This window comes from Microtus pennsylvanicus, chromosome 6 (genome assembly GCF_037038515.1).
Source record: "Microtus pennsylvanicus isolate mMicPen1 chromosome 6, mMicPen1.hap1, whole genome shotgun sequence".
Taxonomy (NCBI): Eukaryota; Metazoa; Chordata; class Mammalia; order Rodentia; family Cricetidae; genus Microtus; species Microtus pennsylvanicus.
Genome location: NC_134584.1, coordinates 51,528,184 through 51,546,354, shown reverse-complemented (window position 1 = coordinate 51,546,354; position 18,171 = coordinate 51,528,184). Strand labels below are relative to the sequence as shown.

The 18,171-nt window shown below is 39.7% G+C and overlaps 1 protein-coding gene across 2 annotated transcripts in view; it reads right to left on the bottom strand.

Annotated features, from left to right (window-relative positions):
• Tnpo1 (transportin 1) overlaps positions 1-18,171 on the bottom strand; it is an 84,353-nt gene that overhangs the window by 27,202 nt on the left and 38,980 nt on the right. For both annotated transcript variants that reach the window (XM_075976233.1, XM_075976234.1), the window contains exons 5-8: positions 16,048-16,154; positions 13,269-13,402; positions 2,603-2,684; positions 855-977 (exon numbers count right to left, since the gene is read on the bottom strand). In XM_075976233.1, coding sequence (XP_075832348.1) covers positions 855-977; positions 2,603-2,684; positions 13,269-13,402; positions 16,048-16,154 — 446 coding nt within the window. The remainder of the gene's footprint in view (positions 1-854; positions 978-2,602; positions 2,685-13,268; positions 13,403-16,047; positions 16,155-18,171) is intronic.

Here is an 18,171-nt window from a genome sequence, read left to right as displayed (position 1 = left end):
CTCAAGACACCATTTCTATACTTCTGACAAAAGAAGATGCGCTCTCTCTCTCTACACACACACACACACACACACACACACACTGCTGAGCCAGCATATCTAACACATTTCAAAAACAACAAACAAAAGTTACTCAATGGCATCATGTGTATATGTTCTGTGTGTGCCTGCCTGTCTGTAAGTGTGCACCTTGTGTACGAACTGTCCACTGAAGCCAGAAGGAGTGGATCTTTTTGAGCCAGAACTACAAGCAGCTGTAAGCTTCCAACGCTAGAGATGAAACCACAACCTCCTCAAGAGCAACAAGCACTGTTAACTACTGAACCATCTCTCCAGAGTCTAACACACTGTAACTCTCACCTCCCAAGATAAAACTGGAAGCAGACGTAAGGCTCTGGACAATATACTGCTTAAAGCACCCGGAGAGCCATGTAATAAATAAGTATGATTACATTCAGCAATATGAAATCGTATGGGAAAGTGTGACCCTACCTCTACTGAAGACGGCTTGAATCAGACAAATCTTGTTGATAATGTGAAAACAATTTTTAATTCTAGTTCCATCAATTTAAGATTGATGTCACCTAATATCCCCCAAACACCCATAAGTTGATCTATACCATGAGAATTTCCTAGCAGTTACAATTAAAACCTATCTCTGTTTAAAAAACTTCTCCCATAAACATCTCAAATCTCACAAGAGACAAATCACCAAGAGGATTTAAAAACAACCATCATATCTATTTTTTGCCCCTCCTCTCAAAGGTATTATATAATTCAGAAAACTCTATCCACTATTACAATTATTACATTTTGTGCCGACACTTCTCTGGGGTCTGCCCGGCTAGGGTTACCTCGACTATGTTATGCATATGAGGAAGCAGGCGATCCATCCGGACTTCCAGCAGCATCACCAGTGCCCGGCACACATTTTTCCGCACCTCTGCTTCCTCATCACCAGCCAGTGCAAAGAGGTTCTGTTGTAGAAAAAAAGACAATTTTACCCATACTTTAACAGACCTACAAAAAGACTGAATAACGCCTGACAGCTGAAGACAAGAAGACCCTAAAGTTCAAGGCCAGAACGGGACACCTAAAATTCTGCTTCAAATATCCAATCCAACAAACAAACATTCCGCCAACCCCAGAACTGCCTCACGGACAATTGATAAAACAGACAACCAATTGCTAAGTGACAACTACCAAAGACCATGACTGAGATATAAAGATAAAAGTCTTTCTTTTTGATTTTCTGAGACAAAGTCTCTCTGTATATATATATTGCTGACTGTTCTGGAACTCTCTATGTAGAGGAGGCTGTCCTGGAACTCACAGAGATTCACTTCCCTTTGCCTCCTAAGTGCTGGGATTAAAGCACCATAATGCCAGACTAAAATGCAATTATATAATTATTTCTTTTAATTATGTTTGTGTGTTTAATTAACCTTGTCCGGGGGGAAAAACCCGTGTCTTTAATTAGGTGGGGGGTAGGGGTGCATGTAAATACAGGTGCCCATAGAGGTCAAGAAGGTGTTATCCCTTGGAGCAGGAGTTACAGATGGTTGTAAGTCATCTGATGTGGGCACTGGGAATTGAACTCAGGTCCTCTAGATGAATATGGTACATGCTCTTAACCACTGAGTCATCTCTCCAGGCCTAAAATGTCAATCTTAACGAGAGACTACACACAGTTATGGTTTTTGTGTGTAGCTTACATTCATGTGAGTGATGGAGATAAATACATGGGGAGGCCAAAGGTATGCTCTCATGGAGCAGCAGCAGAAGCAGGTTAACAACTTAACCCTAAACTAGTGAAGCAGACAGTAATCAAGGTAATCAATGCTATGTTTCTCACAAATTCTACAAGGTTAAGAGTGTGTGAGTGTATGGGGGGAAGGGGGGATGAATAGATCACAAGGCTGTGGTGACATATCCAATTGTCACAACATATGCTATTACTCATTTTCACAGATAAATAAGTGAACTTCAGTAGGGGTTTAAAAACATGCCATTCAGAGAAGGGATTTGAAACTGGCTTACATAGAATCCTAGGTCAACAAGTTTTTACTCTAAGAGTAAGCCAACTTTTAAGATGAGAACAGTAGCTAGTGCCCCCTGGTTGGCCTGTAACCTAAAGATCTGGCCTATACACTGAGGAAACTTAGGGTCACACGGTGGTAATGCACGGCGGGCGGGCACAAGGTCAACAATTACATAGCTGTTCTTTTACTAAGTGCCTTTTGGATTCTTAACTTCATCAATCTTACTGTTTTGTGTTTACTTGCTTCAAATACTACTCACAAGCTGGGAAATCAATTTGCACATACAATTTGAATGGTCTATTGAGGAAGAATTCTTTAAGTAGTCAAGCTAGGAAGCAGAACTAACTACATATACTTTCTCCGTGAGTAGTGTCTGCACCACCACTCCAATGTTCTATCACATACAGACTGCCTTTATTTCCAGTTAAGAAAAACTCATCAGATTGTATCCAATTTTAATACCGCCAGCAATAATAGCTATTTTTTGCATTGTAAATTACTAGGTATATAATGAACCCACAGCCCCAGGGTAGTCCTACATGGGCAGTGGTGAATCTTACCTCAATGAAAGAATCAATGTGTAGCATAAGTGCTTGAGTCCGACTGATGATGAACTGATTGACACATGCAACAGCGTGAGACCTAGAAACCAAATTCATAAGAACTTTAATGTGCATCTCTAGAATACTATGGTATATGAGCCCTTATGTGTACCAGTAGGGCAACACCACTGAGATAGTCCTGCCACACAGCCATGTACTCTAATTTTATTTATTTTCTTTTATTGAGCTGTACATTTTTCTCAACTCCTTAACTAATTTCTTAATAAGACTTGCTTGACATTACATAAATGGCACTTATCCAAATAATACCTTTTTTTAAATAGTACAGTTTCTTTCCCATAGAACACAATACTTTTAAATTAAAGGGGGAAAAAGTGATTGCTTTAGAGGTATCTGAGTATTCAGTAAGCACAGAGCAAATTTAAGCAAAGTGAAACACATTTTAATTCCAATTTCCAGTTTAAAATGCCTACACAGTTTAGGTCAAATCATGTTCAGTCTTTCTTTACCCACACTGTGTCTTACAAACGAGCTCTTGCAGGAGTTCACATTTTTAGGGTAGGTTCCCTAATTGCCTGCTTGACAGACTGTACTAAGAGGGCAACTCTACAGCTCTTTTGGAGGTTTACAATTTAGAAATTTTAGAGGTGGCTCCTCAGTGCTCGCGGGGGTACTTATCACTGGGATGGTTCCCAGCACAGATGAGGCCAACTCCTTGAAAGCTGAAGGTGTAGCCTTCTGTTTCCCCAAACACTCTACAAGGCAACACCTACCACTGTGCTTGGAAAATAGGAATTGAAAGAGATGCACTCATCCCCCACCTCAATGGGAGGGGCTTCAGAACTAAGTTCTCCCGTCAGTCACCACGTTCACAGGATCAGCAGCTAGCCTGCCGCCATCACTCTGCTCTCATCAGTAGCCATTACAATTTCTTCTGAAATGAGATTCACCAAAAATAACTTTCAAAAGTAAAAATCTATATTCCTATGAGCCTCCAGTGTCTAACTCTTTCTTTGTTGTGCAGTGATTACTTTCTATAAGAGTAATAAAAACTGTCTTTATAAGCTATATTCTAAATTATTGCAATTTGTTAAAAATTCAAAATTTTGTTCAAAGAACAGACTAAAATCTCGTATGGTCATTAAGCAAGGACCCAGAAGGAACAACATATACATAGAATTCACATTGGTCACGGGAGATTCTAAAACCAACGTGGTAACTGTATTTATTTTGAGGCAGGGTCTCACTACATAGCTACAACTGGCCTCAAACTCAAGATGAACTTGCATCCCAGACTGAGCTCAGAAGGGAGCAGAGCAGTTTAATGGATGTGATGGTGTGGTGGTTTGAATGAGAATGGCCCATAATTGAACTTAGTCACCAAGGAGTGGAACTGTTTGAAAAGATTACAAGTATTAGGAGGTGTGGCCTTTTTGGAGCTTGTGATAATGAGGACTAATCTCTGACACTATAAAAAAGCCCCCACTGAACTGTTTGTTTCCTTTTAAGAGAGTTGTCCTTGTCTCTTCACAGCAACAGAATAGCTAGGGAAAATCATGCTTCTCAATGGCGGAGGAGTGGACTGTGGGGAGGGGCGGTGGGGAACTTGTGGTTAGGATATAAAAACAAAGAAATAAATCATAATAAAAACATGCTACTCAAATGAATCATGATCACGAAAGCAGCAGTTCTCAACCTGTGGGTCAGGACCCTCTGGAGGGGTCAAACAACCCATCCAGAGGGGTTGCATATCAGATATTTACATTACGATTCATAACAGTAGCAAAATTATGAAGTAGTAGTCACAAAATAATGTTATGGTTGGGGGTCAGCACACCATGAGGATCATAGCATTAGAAGGTTGAGAACCACTGCTCTAGAGCCTTGTCGTTTGCACCCAGGAACTCGGGTTAAGATACACAGTCTGAGCCTTGGAGTCTAAAGACCATAATGAACAACAGCATGAGGTGATTTTAAAGATGACAGAAGGAGGATGACAGATCCTCCAGATCCACAGATCAAAAGAAGACCCCTAATTTAAAAAGAATGAAAGACAAGAAAAAGGGTAATGCTTATAAAAACACGAACCATTAATAGTCTAATGACAGAAAAATATACAATCAAAACGATAATAAAACATTATTTTATATCTACCTGATTAACAGCATTTAAAAAGTGTGATGAACAGAAAATAGAAACAAACAAACTACCCTAAAATTCAGGTGCAACCACAAAAGACCTCAGACAGCCAAAACAATCTGAGCCAAATTAAAAATGCGGGGGGGGGGGGGTCGGGTCACCATTCCAGATCTTAAAATATATTACAGAGCCAGAGTAATAAAAATAGCATGAGCTGTTCATAGTGGCACACATTTTTGTCCCAGTATTTAGGAGGCAGGGGCAGGCCAATCTCTGTGAATCTGAGGTCAGCTTGAACCACACAGAGAGTTCCAGAACTACCATGACTACATAGACAGACCCAGTCCAAAAAGGGGGGGGGGAACAAAAGCAAACCCCCAAACCCAAATATGGAACTGGCACAAGAACAGATGTGTTGACCATTTGAACAATAATCAAAGACCCAAATATGAGTACACATGACATCAGCCATTTCTGTGACAAAGATGCCAGAAACACAGGCTAGAGAAAAGAAAGCAACTTCAACAAACAGTGCTGGGAAAAACCTATGTCCATGTATAGAAGAATGAAATTAATCCAGTATGCATCATCTTGCATAAAAGGCTAACTCTAAATGGACCAAAGACCTAAAGTAAAGCCTGAAACACTGAAGCTACTATAGGAGAAAACAGGCAGAATGCCAAATGACTGGGGTGTGGGAAGTAGGACTCTACTTGCCCCAAATTTAAAGCTAACAGTTATTGACAAGTGGAAGTTGGTAAAACCTAAAAAGCTTCGGCACAGATAAAGAGACATCCCCAGTGAGGTGAAGAGAAAGCCTACAGAATGGGAGAGAACCTTCATCAGTGAGACATCTGACATTAATATCCAGAACATATGAAAAGAAAAGAAACAAACAAGCCATCACCAATGACCCATTCACAAAATGACCTAAACAGTTCTCAGAATTTAAAAAATAACTTACTAAGACATATGTAAAAAAATTTTCATTGTCCCAAGCAATTTAGAGAAATATAAATCAAAACAACTTTGAGATTTCATCATACACCAGTATGGCAAAAACTCTACAACAAATGCCACGGAAAGAAAGAGAACCCACATCCATTGCTGATAGGATTGCAAACTGGTACAGTCACTACAGAAAACAGTTTGGACAATTATCAAAAGGTACTGACACTATGACCCAGCCATAGCACTCCTTGGCATACTATGCCCAAAGGACTTAACATCCTAGTCCAGACACTTGCTCAGCCATGTTCACTGCTACTCTATTCATAGCTAGGGAATGGAAACAACCTAGAACGGATAATGAAAACATGGTACATATACAGTAATGGATACTATTCAGCCATAAAGGAAACTGAAATCATAAACTGTGCAGGTAAATGGGTGGAACTAGAAAAAAATCATGCTGAGTGAGGTAACCCAGACCCAGAAACAAAACATATGGATCCTCTCATCAGAGGTTCCTAGCTCCAAATCTTCAGCTGAGTATATATCCTGGAGCTACTCTACTGCAGAAACCAGGAAAGTAGACAGGGACTGTTGCTAGAGTATGGGGATGGGGGCAACAGGGGGACAAGAGAGAAGGAAAGAGGAAGGCAAAACAACACATTACAGGCATTGCTATTCTATTGCCCTCAGTTGCCCCCCCCCCCGCCACCCCAAAGTGGAAAGTCAGTCCCTATTGCTGAAAACACCATGCATTTCAAACACAGGCCCCAGAGGCCCCTGAGCTGGAACTGATCTATATGCCCTCCCTAGTTTCCATATTTCATAGTACGAGAAGGCACCATGCAAGCTTTCAAAGAAGAGAAACAACCAACAGTTCTATCCAGCCATGTCACCTATTAACAACAAGCACAACCCAAAAATCTTTCTAAGGGTGCTGCAGTGACCGTATACCTTGGTCCTAAGGGTGCTGGAGTGACCGTATACCTTGGTCCTAAGGGTGCTGGAGTGACCGTATACCTTGGTCCTAAGGGTGCTGCAATGACCACATACCTTGGCAGTAACCAACAGCTCTTTCACTGGACTTAAGACCTGTTCAACAAGATGGGAATCATGCCTGGTACTTACTAGAAACCCAGTCAAGTACCCAGGACAAGTGAAGTCAGGGATCTTGAAAGGAACCTATGCCCACCAACTTACTAACAGCATAATCCTCAACTCCAGTCCCGATGTTTGTCCTTACACCCAGAGACAAGCACAGTCTTCATTCTCATCAAGGAAATTCCCTTTCAACAGAAACAGACCATGCAGAAAACCACAACCAATTAGAATGGGGAGTTATGGAGGCAAGTCCCAGGGGAAACATCAATAAAACAACTCCTGCAACCTAAGGCACAAGGAACTTTTTAGAGAGGGGGTGGGGTAGAAAGGCTGTAAAGCCAGAGGACTGGAGAGTCTGCAATGAAATTGTGTCTCCTGGGAAGGTCAGAAGCTCCATCTATAACAATTAATAATTAAAAAAAAAAAGAGGCCATTAAATTTGAAAGACAGAAAGAAGAGATGTAGGAGGGTTTGGAGGGGAAAAAAAAAGGGAGAAATGATGTAATTATACTATAATTTCAAAAAAAAGTAATAAAAATGTGTGATAAAGTCAAACACAGCTCCAGTCATAGGAGAGCAGAAGTCTCAGCTCGAGGTAAGTCCTACCCACAGGACAAGCCTCTCTCAAACCTCAAACCCAGGACAGATCAGCAGTAGGAAGGAGTTTCCAAAGGCTCAGAGGGCTGACGCCCAGTGGCATTCCAAGAGGAATCCTACTGTTTAAAAATGAGGTAACCTGGGACCTGACCACCGGAAACAACTGAAGTCAAGGGACCTACATTCAACCAGCCATAGGCCCACAATGAGGGACAATCCTGGGAGACAAATTTGAGAGAACGAAGGCCAGATGCTGAGGAGCAAAGGCTCTGTGCAGGCAGAGAAGTATATAGAAAACAGCAATCTATAGGTGTCTTTGAGCTGAACTCATCAGTTTGAGGTGGAACCACTTAGTGTCAGCAGGTAGCATCACCTTTGGAGCCAGCTGTCTGTCATGGACTCACACGCCAAAGCTCCACAGTTCCACTCCACCAGCAGGGTGAATAATACTTAGCAGGACTTAAAGTAGGAAAGTTCCACCTACACAGATCCCAGGGTTGTTTCGACACACCCAGGAAGATGGAAGAACCACAGCGCACAGTCTACAAAGCAGTGTGGTCAGCAGAGGACCCTGACATGCAAGAAAGAGAATCATCAGAGTGAAGACACACCTAAGCTTAAGACCAGAATAAACTGTAAGAAAGTTAAGCGCTCCCAGTACAATTACTTCCTTACAACCTGCACATTCTTGGCATGCTCCAATTTTCAAAGATCCAATACTCCACGGGTATTTAGTATTTTTACTTTTTCATATTTTACTACTTTTAATGTATTTATGCATTTCCACCATAAGGTAATCTTTTTAATGCCCTCTGATTCTTTCTTCTAATATAAAACTTCTAGTAGAATTTAAAATTTTTCTCTGTATTATATATAGATATTTTGACTGTGTGTGCATATATACATATACATAATACACACACACACACACACACACATATGTATATCTGTACCATGTGCGTATGTGTGTGCAGGTCGCAGAGGTCGAAAAAAGGCCATCAGAGCCTCTGAAACTGAGGTTGTGAGCTGCCATGGAGGTGTTAGGAACCAAACCTGGGTCATCTGCAAGAGCAATGAGTACTCTTAACCACGGAGCCATCTCTCTACTCCGCTATTTTTATATCATGTGTGTGTCTGTGTGTGTGTGGGTATGTGCAGGTGACTGCAAGTGCCTTCATAGCTGTCATATGTTAAGAGGTTTGGGTCCTGGGAATGACTCAGGTGCTCTGTCCAGTCTTTTACCTGTCTTCAACACCAATGAATTATCTTTGTAAATTTTATTTGTTTGCTTCTCTGTACATCCCTGGGCAAAGGTGGTACATGCCTTTAGTACCAGTACCGGAAGAGGCAGAGGCAGGTGTATCTCTGTGAGTCCGAGGCCAGACTGGCCCACAGAGCAAGTTCTAGGACAGCCATCTCCAAAACCCCATCTCCAAAAACCAAAACAAATGAACAAACAAAAAGCCATACACAAAACAACAAAAACCCAGCCTATTTGCTTCTCACTAAATGGAACTGGAAATTAAGCCCACCAAATTAGGTTACTTACTAACAAGATCCCTAAACCAAGAGTAGCACAAATTACAACATAGAAACACAAGAAATGTGAAAGGGCAAGGCCACAAGACTCCCTCAGAGATCCTAAGGAATTCAGACTGAGAGGGTGGCATGCCAGCTGACCTCAGAGTTTAACAGCAAAAGGTGATCAATGTCCTAAAAAAATGATATAAACACATGGGTGAATTGGGGAAGAAATTAAACCAGCACCTAGAAGAAAGCCAGCAGCAAAGAGGAGGGACTAGACAAAAATGATGAAAGTTTAGTTATATGGCTATATATATATATATACATATATATATGGCTATATATATACACACACATATATATATATATGGCTATATAGCTAAAAAGGCAAAATAAAGGAGAAATTCAGTAAGTCAATAGAAATTTTGAAAAAAAAATGCCAGAAATGAAAATTTACATAAGTCAAGGGTCAAATTGGCTCTGGGGAGATGCTCAGTAGTTAAGAGCATTGGCTGCTCTTTCAGAGAACTGGGGTTCTTTGCAGCACCCACCGCAGCTCATAGCTGTCTATAACTCCAGTTCCAGACAGTCAACATCCTCTGGTCTCCATGGTACCATGCAATTGGTACACAGACATACAAGCAGGAAAAATACTTAGGCACATAAGATAAAAACAAACCTTATTTAAAAAAAAAAGAAAAAGAAAAGACAAGGTCAAGGAAACACTACACTCAGAATTTTTTTTTTTCAAAGAAACCCAACAAAACTAAACCAAGCATGACTGTGATGCTCAAGACCTCCAAAGTATGACCGAGAAACCAAACCCAAGAATTTTCAGGATAGAAGACGCTGAGCCAGAGAACTGGGTCAATAAAATCATAGCAGAAAGAACTTCTCAACCCAGAGAAACAGACATCCAAACAGAAAGGCCATTTAAAATCCCTGCATCAACACCAAGAACTTGTTCAGAGAACACACGGTGGTCAAGTATAGGTACAAAGCAAGGACACAGCAGGGAAAGTTCTTAGGAAAACCATCACCTTACTAACGGTTCAAACCCACTCAAACTTGTGAACAGTAACACAACCTGCACCACAGACACAAAAACACCCATGGAATGCAACACAGGGTCCAGAAATAAACTTGCTTGTCTGTGGCTACCCAGTGTCTCAAAACAAGTACTGTAAACTGGGTTATCTGAACACTAACAACCAACTAGATAGATCCACACCTTACACTTTTTTTTTCCCTAAAAAAAAAAAAAAACCCAAAATGGATCAAAGCCCTTAATGTAAATTGCTAGAGGAACATAGTATAGAAAAATGAGAAAACCTCTGACAATTACCTATCAAAGATCAATATCCAGACTCTATGAAGAACTCAAACAAAAATCCTATCACTAATGGAATAATGAATTGGACATTCTCAAAGAAATATACAATGATCAACAAACATCTGAAAGTGTTCCACATCTTTAGGCATTAGTGAGATGTAAATTAAAACCACACTGATATTTCATCTTATACCCACTGGAATGGCTACAATAAGTAAGCAAATAAATGAATAAATAAATAAGACATATAGCAATGCCAGCAAGGATACTGAGAAAAGAGGAACTGCTTTTGCTGATGATGGGAACAGCAACCATGGAAATCAGCAGTTTCCTCAAAAAAACTAAAAATAGAATTACCGTATGGTCTAGCCGCACCATTCCTAGGCACACACACAAAAGATCCTAAGTCCAAAAAAAAAAGATCCTAAGTCCAAATACTTCCATGCCCATGCTCACTGATACACTGATTCCAACACCAATGAATGGAACTGACCTAGATGCCCAACAGCAGAGAGGTGAATAAAGAAAATGGAATTTAGGGGCTGGAGAGATGGCTCAGTGGTTAAGAGCATTGCCTGCTCTTCCAAAGGTCCTGAGTTCAATTCCCGACAACCACATGGTGGCTCACAACCATCTGTAATGAGGTCTGGTGCCCTCTTCTGGCCTGCAGACATACACACAGACAGAATATTGTATACATAATAAATAAAAAAAAAAAGAAAAGAAAATGGAATTTAATCCACTCAGAGAGCACGTGTGGAAATGGACAAAGCTGGAGCTGTGTTAAGGTGAAGTAAGCCTTATTCAGAAAGACACCACATACTTTCTCACATGTAGGACCTAGATGTAAATTATATACACATCGTAACACTTCAAAGTAGAAAGGAAGAGCAGGTGTGAAGGAGGTGTTGCAAATATTCCTTTATACTCTGTAAAGATGGTGATGCTGAGATTTAGATGCAAAACTACGTAGCAGCCCACTGCTCTACTGTATTTCCCAACAGTTTAGAGGTGGGGCGGGTAAGGTGTTTTTGTCTGTTATTTTGTTGTTGCTGTTGTTGTTGTTTTTGAGACAGGGTTTCTCTATGTAACCTCCCTAGCTATCCTAAAACTCTCTCTGTAGACCAGGCTGGCCTTGAATGCAGAGACCTGCTTGTCCCTTGTCTCTGCCTCCTGAGTGCTGAGATAAAAGGTGAGAGCCACCCTTGCCCAGCATGCTGGGCGTTCTTAAGAGTACAAAACTAGGTAAACTACATAAGAAGTCATCAGTAAATATGTTACATTATAAAGATCGTGGTTAAAACCACTAAAATATGTAACAGATAAGTTTATTTACCCAAAAATACATAAAAAATAAGCAAACAATTTGAAGAGCCTAATAACAAAGATTCACTGAAAAAAACAAAAACAAAAACCAACAACAAAGATTCACTGAAAACACATCTCTCTGTTGCTGAATTCTACCTAAAATTTTAACAAATGACCATGGACAGAACTAAGTGAAGCAATGCTTCTGTGGGTCTTTCCATTGTTGTTTTCTGGTACAGTTGAGAGTCAGTGGGTACAAGTGCCTACTGCCAAGCCTGGCAATCTGAGTTTAATCCTCAGGAACCACACAGTAGAAAGGAAACCAAATGCAGCAAGCACATGAAATAAAATAAAAACCTTTAAGATTTCTAGTTCAACATGGTGGCGCACACCTTGAGCCCCACACAGGAAGCAGAGGCAGGTGATCTCTGAGTTCTAGCCAGTCTAGTCTACACAAGGTGCTCCAGGCCAGTCAAGGCTGTGAGGAACCAATATAAGCAAGCAGATTTCTAGAGTTGAAGTACAAGCACTCTGACCACCTGGTGACAGCGTGAGCAGGGAAGAGTCCATGGGGAATAAAGCCTACCCAGTAAACAGACATGGAGGATAACAGCTTACTTCTAAAGGGGACACTTCATATATGACATACCAAATAGCTGTTGAAAAGTTTCCACCAACACCACAAAAGTAAATACAATGCAAGATGAAATGTCTGAAATGAAACTGAGTTGTACTTGTAAATGCAGAATTTAATCGAGAAATAAATTCATGTTAGCTATCTGGCTACAGAGTTGAAAAAGAGTCAGTGGGATGGAATGTTATGACCCAACTAATAGCTATAATCTGCACTGAAGTCTATTTACCTTTGAGTGATCCATTATTTTAGGCAATGATTTCTAGTTATATGCCAATACATCTGTCTATTCTATGGAAATACATGAAAAATTAACAACAAAAATAAAACAAAAATCAAAGGAACTGACAATTCACAGAACCAGCAATACCTTCTGAAATAACAGGGAAATCAACCAACAACACCCAAAACAAAAGCCAAAAAGTTCAACAACCTAGGGAAACACAGGAGGCAATATACTTGTACTAACACACTGCAATTATAATTTGCTAGGGAACTGACGGCAATCGGCTTCATCAAGACTAATTCATCTTCTAATAGTATTTTCACCACTACAAGGCAGTATCATTTTAGGAACTGCTAAGGTGAAAATGGATACCAGTCCAGCCTAACTTGAGGCCTACCATGTCATTTTATGGTATATAAAAAGGTTCTGGTGCCTGTGTTAAATGACTGCCCACTCTCTATAACTAGATCTAAAACTTTTAAAGTGACAATAGTCAACAACTCAATGAAAACATGTTTTCATCACAACTCAGTCTGTTTACCCATCACAGGATGAAAACCAAAGGAGAGGACAGAACTGAACCTGAAAACAGAAGTAGACAAGAAAGAGGATATCTTGTTAAAAGTTTAAAGAAATCAGCTAATCTTGTTCACCACAATGGACATGGGTACGTCAACATTGCATGGGGAGAAGAATATTAATTATTCAGCTACAGATGAAGGTATTTGGATGTGACAAATCAGATAACTTAAAAAACCATTTCCCGGAACTATTCTTGGTCTTAAACAAAAGAATGTAATGGTCTATCAGGCTTCAATCAGCTTATAAGCTAACAATGCCATATACACACCTTATTTTGGGACTACTGTGCTTGAAAAACTGTAAAAATTTGGGAATCATGATGTTGAGAGGGCGATCTAAAACATCACTATCTAAAATCTCAGCGGAGTCTTCACATATCTTCTGCAGGGCACCAAATGCTCCCTGTAAGAGACAGATTTATAGCATTAGAACTCACTGAAAACAACTGCGAGCAGGAGGTGGCACACCATCTGTCATCCCAGCACCGGGGAGGCTGAGGCATGGAGACCACTACACTAGCTTGAGACCAGTCTAGACAACATGGCAAGACCCCATTCTCAAAGGAAAAAAACTAACTAGAACAAAGCAAAACAAAGAAAAATCAAGATATGTGGACTACTAACAAATCTATGTTCTCAGCCCACATGCTTTATAAAACTTAAAAACAAATTAATTCAGAGTATCAAAATATCACTCTAATGATGTATTTAACTTTTAGTATTAGATAAGTTAAAACTGGAAAATATTTTGATTAGTTGAGATTTAATAAATAGCATCTAAAATTTCTAATTCCGCTGAAATATCAATTTTAAGTCTATATTAAAATTATCTTATTAAATGCTAAAATAAATTTTCTTTTTTTTTTTTTTTTTTGGTTTTGAGACAGGGTTTCTCTGTAGCTTTGGCACCTGTCCTGGAACTAGCTCTTGTAGACCAGGCTGATCTCGAACTCACAGAGACCCTCCTGCCTCTGCCTCTTGAGTGCTAGGATTAAAGACATGCACCACCACCGCTAGACTGCTAAAATAACTTTTCATAGAAATGTATTTAACCACTGTAACATAAATTCATTTTGTAATATATCTTACCAAAAATTTTTGAAACAATCATATACAAGCCATATATTGGGAAACTGACAACATAATATAGTAACAGAAGATTCAAGCTGACAGCTACTTCCTCTAATCATCTTGGTAATAAAAATGACAAAACAAAACAACAACAAAAAGACAAAAAAACCTCCAAACAACAACAAAAAACAAACAACGAAGCCAAATTCCATTAAAAACAAACATTTAGAAATATTGTGTGAGGATCTAGATAGAAAGCCTACGTCTTTAGCAGAGCAGCTTACAATCACTATAGTTTACACCGTCATTGTGTTTCCCAGGGTTGCAGCATGCCCTAAGAGTGACTCAGGAGACTAATCTCCTGAGTTCCCCTCTCTTCTCTCCTGACACCATCTTGTTCACTTACACCTCCAAGCGGTGCTGCTGTCAAGTCTAAGACTCTAAGATGGGTTTCCGCCCATGTGGCCGCACAGCTTCCATCCTAGCACTCTGAAGCTAAGGGAGTGATGGATCTCTAGGAGTTCTAGGCCACCCAGAGCTACACTGTAAGACGAAGGGAGGGAGGGAGGGAGGGAGGGAGGGAGGGAGGGAGGGAGGGAGGGAGGGAGGGAGGGAAGGAGGGAGGGAGGGAGGGAGGGAGGGAGGGAGGGAGGGAGGGAGGGAGGGAGGGAGGAAGGAAGGAAAGACAAAAAAAAATTCGGCTTGCTATTAAATCAAATAGTAGTGTTCACCAACATTGAGTAACTAAGGGAATTCCAACTGGGCATGGTGGCTCCTGTCTGCAATCCCAGCCTTTGGGAGGGAGGAGGACTAGAAGAGTTCAGGGCCACAATGAGACTGTCTCAAAATACAAATCCAAACATTTTCTTCATTTCCCCAAACACAATAGTTTTACAGATTTTACCAGTCGTGATAAATAATTAAAACAACAACAACAAAACATGCAAAGCAAAACCTAAGAAACTAAAACACAAAATCAAGAGATCAGAATTAATTATGATTAAAATGTTTGTGTCAGGCTGGCATGATGGCTCAGCTACAAAAGGCTAGGATCTCAAAACCTAAGAAACTAAAACACAAAATCAAGAGATCAGAATTAATTATGATTAAAATGTTCATGTCAGGGGGCTGGAGAGATGGCTCAAAGGTTAAGAGCACTGGCTGCTCTTCCAGAGGTTCTGAGTTCAATTCCCAGCAAGCACATGGTGGCTCACAACCATCTACAATCTACAGTGAGATCTGGTGCCCTCTTCTGGCCTGCAGGCATATGTACAGACAGAACATTGCATATATAATGAATAAACCTTTAAAAAAATGTTCGTGTCAGGCTGGCGTGATGGCTCAGCTGCAAAAGGCTAGGATCAAAATAAAAATATATAAAAATGTTTATGCCTCTTACTGTATGTCATTTAGAGAAACTAAAAACAATTTATGGTCTGGTATTTTGGTAAACTCTGGTTTACCTTTAAATACATAAGACATCAATGAGGGGCTGGAAAGGTGGCTCACCAGTAAGGTAAGAATGCTTGTTGCTCTTGTAGAGGACCCAAGTTTGGTTCTCAGCACCCACATAGTAACTCAAAACCACCAGGAACTCCAGTTTTAGGGGAATCTGGTGACTTATTTTGACCTTGAGAGCACACATGCAGTACACAAACATACATGCAGGCAAAAAGCTCCCACCCATAAAATTAAAAAAAAATTTAATTAAAAAAAATTAACTGATTAAACATAAAAACAGCTTTAATCACATGCATGTAACATTTAAGAAAAACTTTACAGAGACAATGCATTTCCTTATAGGAAACAGTGATGATTTTTGTCACATTATTTTCAAAAAACAAGTAAAAGGTAACAAATATAAAATACAAAGACAACTTTAGGTTTCAGAGCTTTGAAGCTGTCTAGTTGAAAAGTATCTTCCTGAAGGTTAACATAGGCTATGAAAGGACAGACCTAAGAAGCAAGCCGCCTTACCTCACAAGTGTTGTAATCCTCAGAATCCAGCAGGCTACAGAGCTTTGGTAAGAGATCAGGCCAATTCTGCAGTTCTCCCTTGGAGGCTATGGTTGTAATTAAAATACCTAGAAAGATGACACACATTTGGAGATTAAGACACTGTGTGAGACGCATGCACAAACACACTTCAAAACATGCCAAGAGGCCCAAACTACAATCAGAGTTACATTAAAGATATCACTCTTATTAGCCTTTAGGCAAGAATCAGTTAGGTACCGAGATCTTCTTCCTCATGTCAGCTATTCTTTCCTAAAGTTAAAATATAACAAAACACAGGGACTCTGTGGTCACTAAAGCTGCAATCCCAGACTTGGAAGATGAATGCAAGAAGACCCAAGAGGGCAAAGTCAAGCCAGGCTCAGTGATGCACACCTTAATCCCAGCACTTGAGGCACAGAGGCAGGTAGGTAGAAACCCTGTCTCCCAAAAAACTAACCAACCAAGGGGAAAACCCAAACAGAACTTCAGAAACACCAAGTGGACTAAACAGACACACCTACAACTTGAATGCCATTGCATTTGCTAGGCAAACATTAAAGAATGGTGACAGAACTCCAAATTTATAGAGTCCCGTAATTCTACCTACTCCAGAAAAAAAAGAATACTAATACCAACAAGAGCTGAAAACCTGAAAACTGACATAATTTTCAGTGTTTAGAACTGTGAGAGTTGGGCATAATGTCACATGCCTATAACTCCCACACTCAAGAGGAAGCAGGGGGACCAGATAGGTAGTTGACTTGGATTCCTGAGAACATATCTCACTAAAACAAAAATTGTAATTATGTTTGACAATACTTATTCAAATCTTAAGAATTGAAAGAATATTTTGGGGGATGGAGAGATGGCTCAACAGTTAAGAGCGTTCAATCCCCAGTACCCACATGATGGCTCACAACTATGTGTAATAGGATATGATATCCTGTTTCAGCATGCAGGTGTACAGGTAGAGCACTCATACATAAATCAGAAATAAATAAAATAAAAAAAAAAACCACTTTGGTTCCAATAAGGTTATTTCTATGAATTACTCTTAAACTTTTTCACAAGTGTATAAGCATACTTAAACAATATTTATTGGAATAGTAAAATTACAAACAAGCTATATATTATTTTATGAGGTAAGCAATTCATTCATCCAAATGAATTAGCATGAAGTCATAAAAATGAAGTATCTTCCCAATAAACTTTCTTGACAAGATTCACAAATACTTTAGAAAACAGGAAAAGGAAAAAATTAAACTTAGGTGCAACAGGCACATGGCTGTAATTGCAGCACAGGAGTGAAGAAAAAGCAAGATCCCATGTCAAAATAACTTCAAAATTTTTAAGCTGGGTGGTAGTGGTGCATGCATTTAGTCCCAGCACTCAGGAGGCAGAGGCAGGAGGATCTCTGTGAGGTTCAAGGCCATCCTTGTGTACAGAGCAAGTTCCAGGACAGGGTTCAAAGCTAAACAAAAAAAAACCCTGTCTCAAACAAAACAAAATAAAAACAAAAAATTTAAACCTAAAGTTGCAAGTTTACTTTTACAATCAGAAATCTTTAGTTAAAATATTTACTAAGTTCTTAATATGGTATCAATATTGCATTGGGTGACAAGAAATCTAAAATTAGCAAATGGTCCTTGCCCTCAGGAAGCTCAGTCATTTGGCAATGTGGCACACTGGATTGGCACAACTGCGAGTATTGCAGCTATGGCATCCTACGGGAAGTCAGAGATGCTGACTAATATCTTACAGTCCACAGAGGAGCCCAACCATAAAAAATTATCTAACCCTAAAATGTCAAGAGGTGAAGTTGTAAAATGCTTGTCTAGATAAAGCTCCTACACACTAATAATGTAGTACACATCATACATCTCTCAATTCTGTCACGGTCTCTTCTCCAATTCTTAGAAATGCCTTTTAGATGAACTATTTCACTTACAAAACTGTTCCCCAAAGTGCTTTAAATCTTCTCATGTGAACTAAGATGAACTAATTTAAGAAATGATTTTTAAAAATCCCCAGATTTCTTGGAAACTGAGGTTTTACAACATGCTCATATTTATTTTCCTGAAGCAAAAAAATGACTTGAGAAAA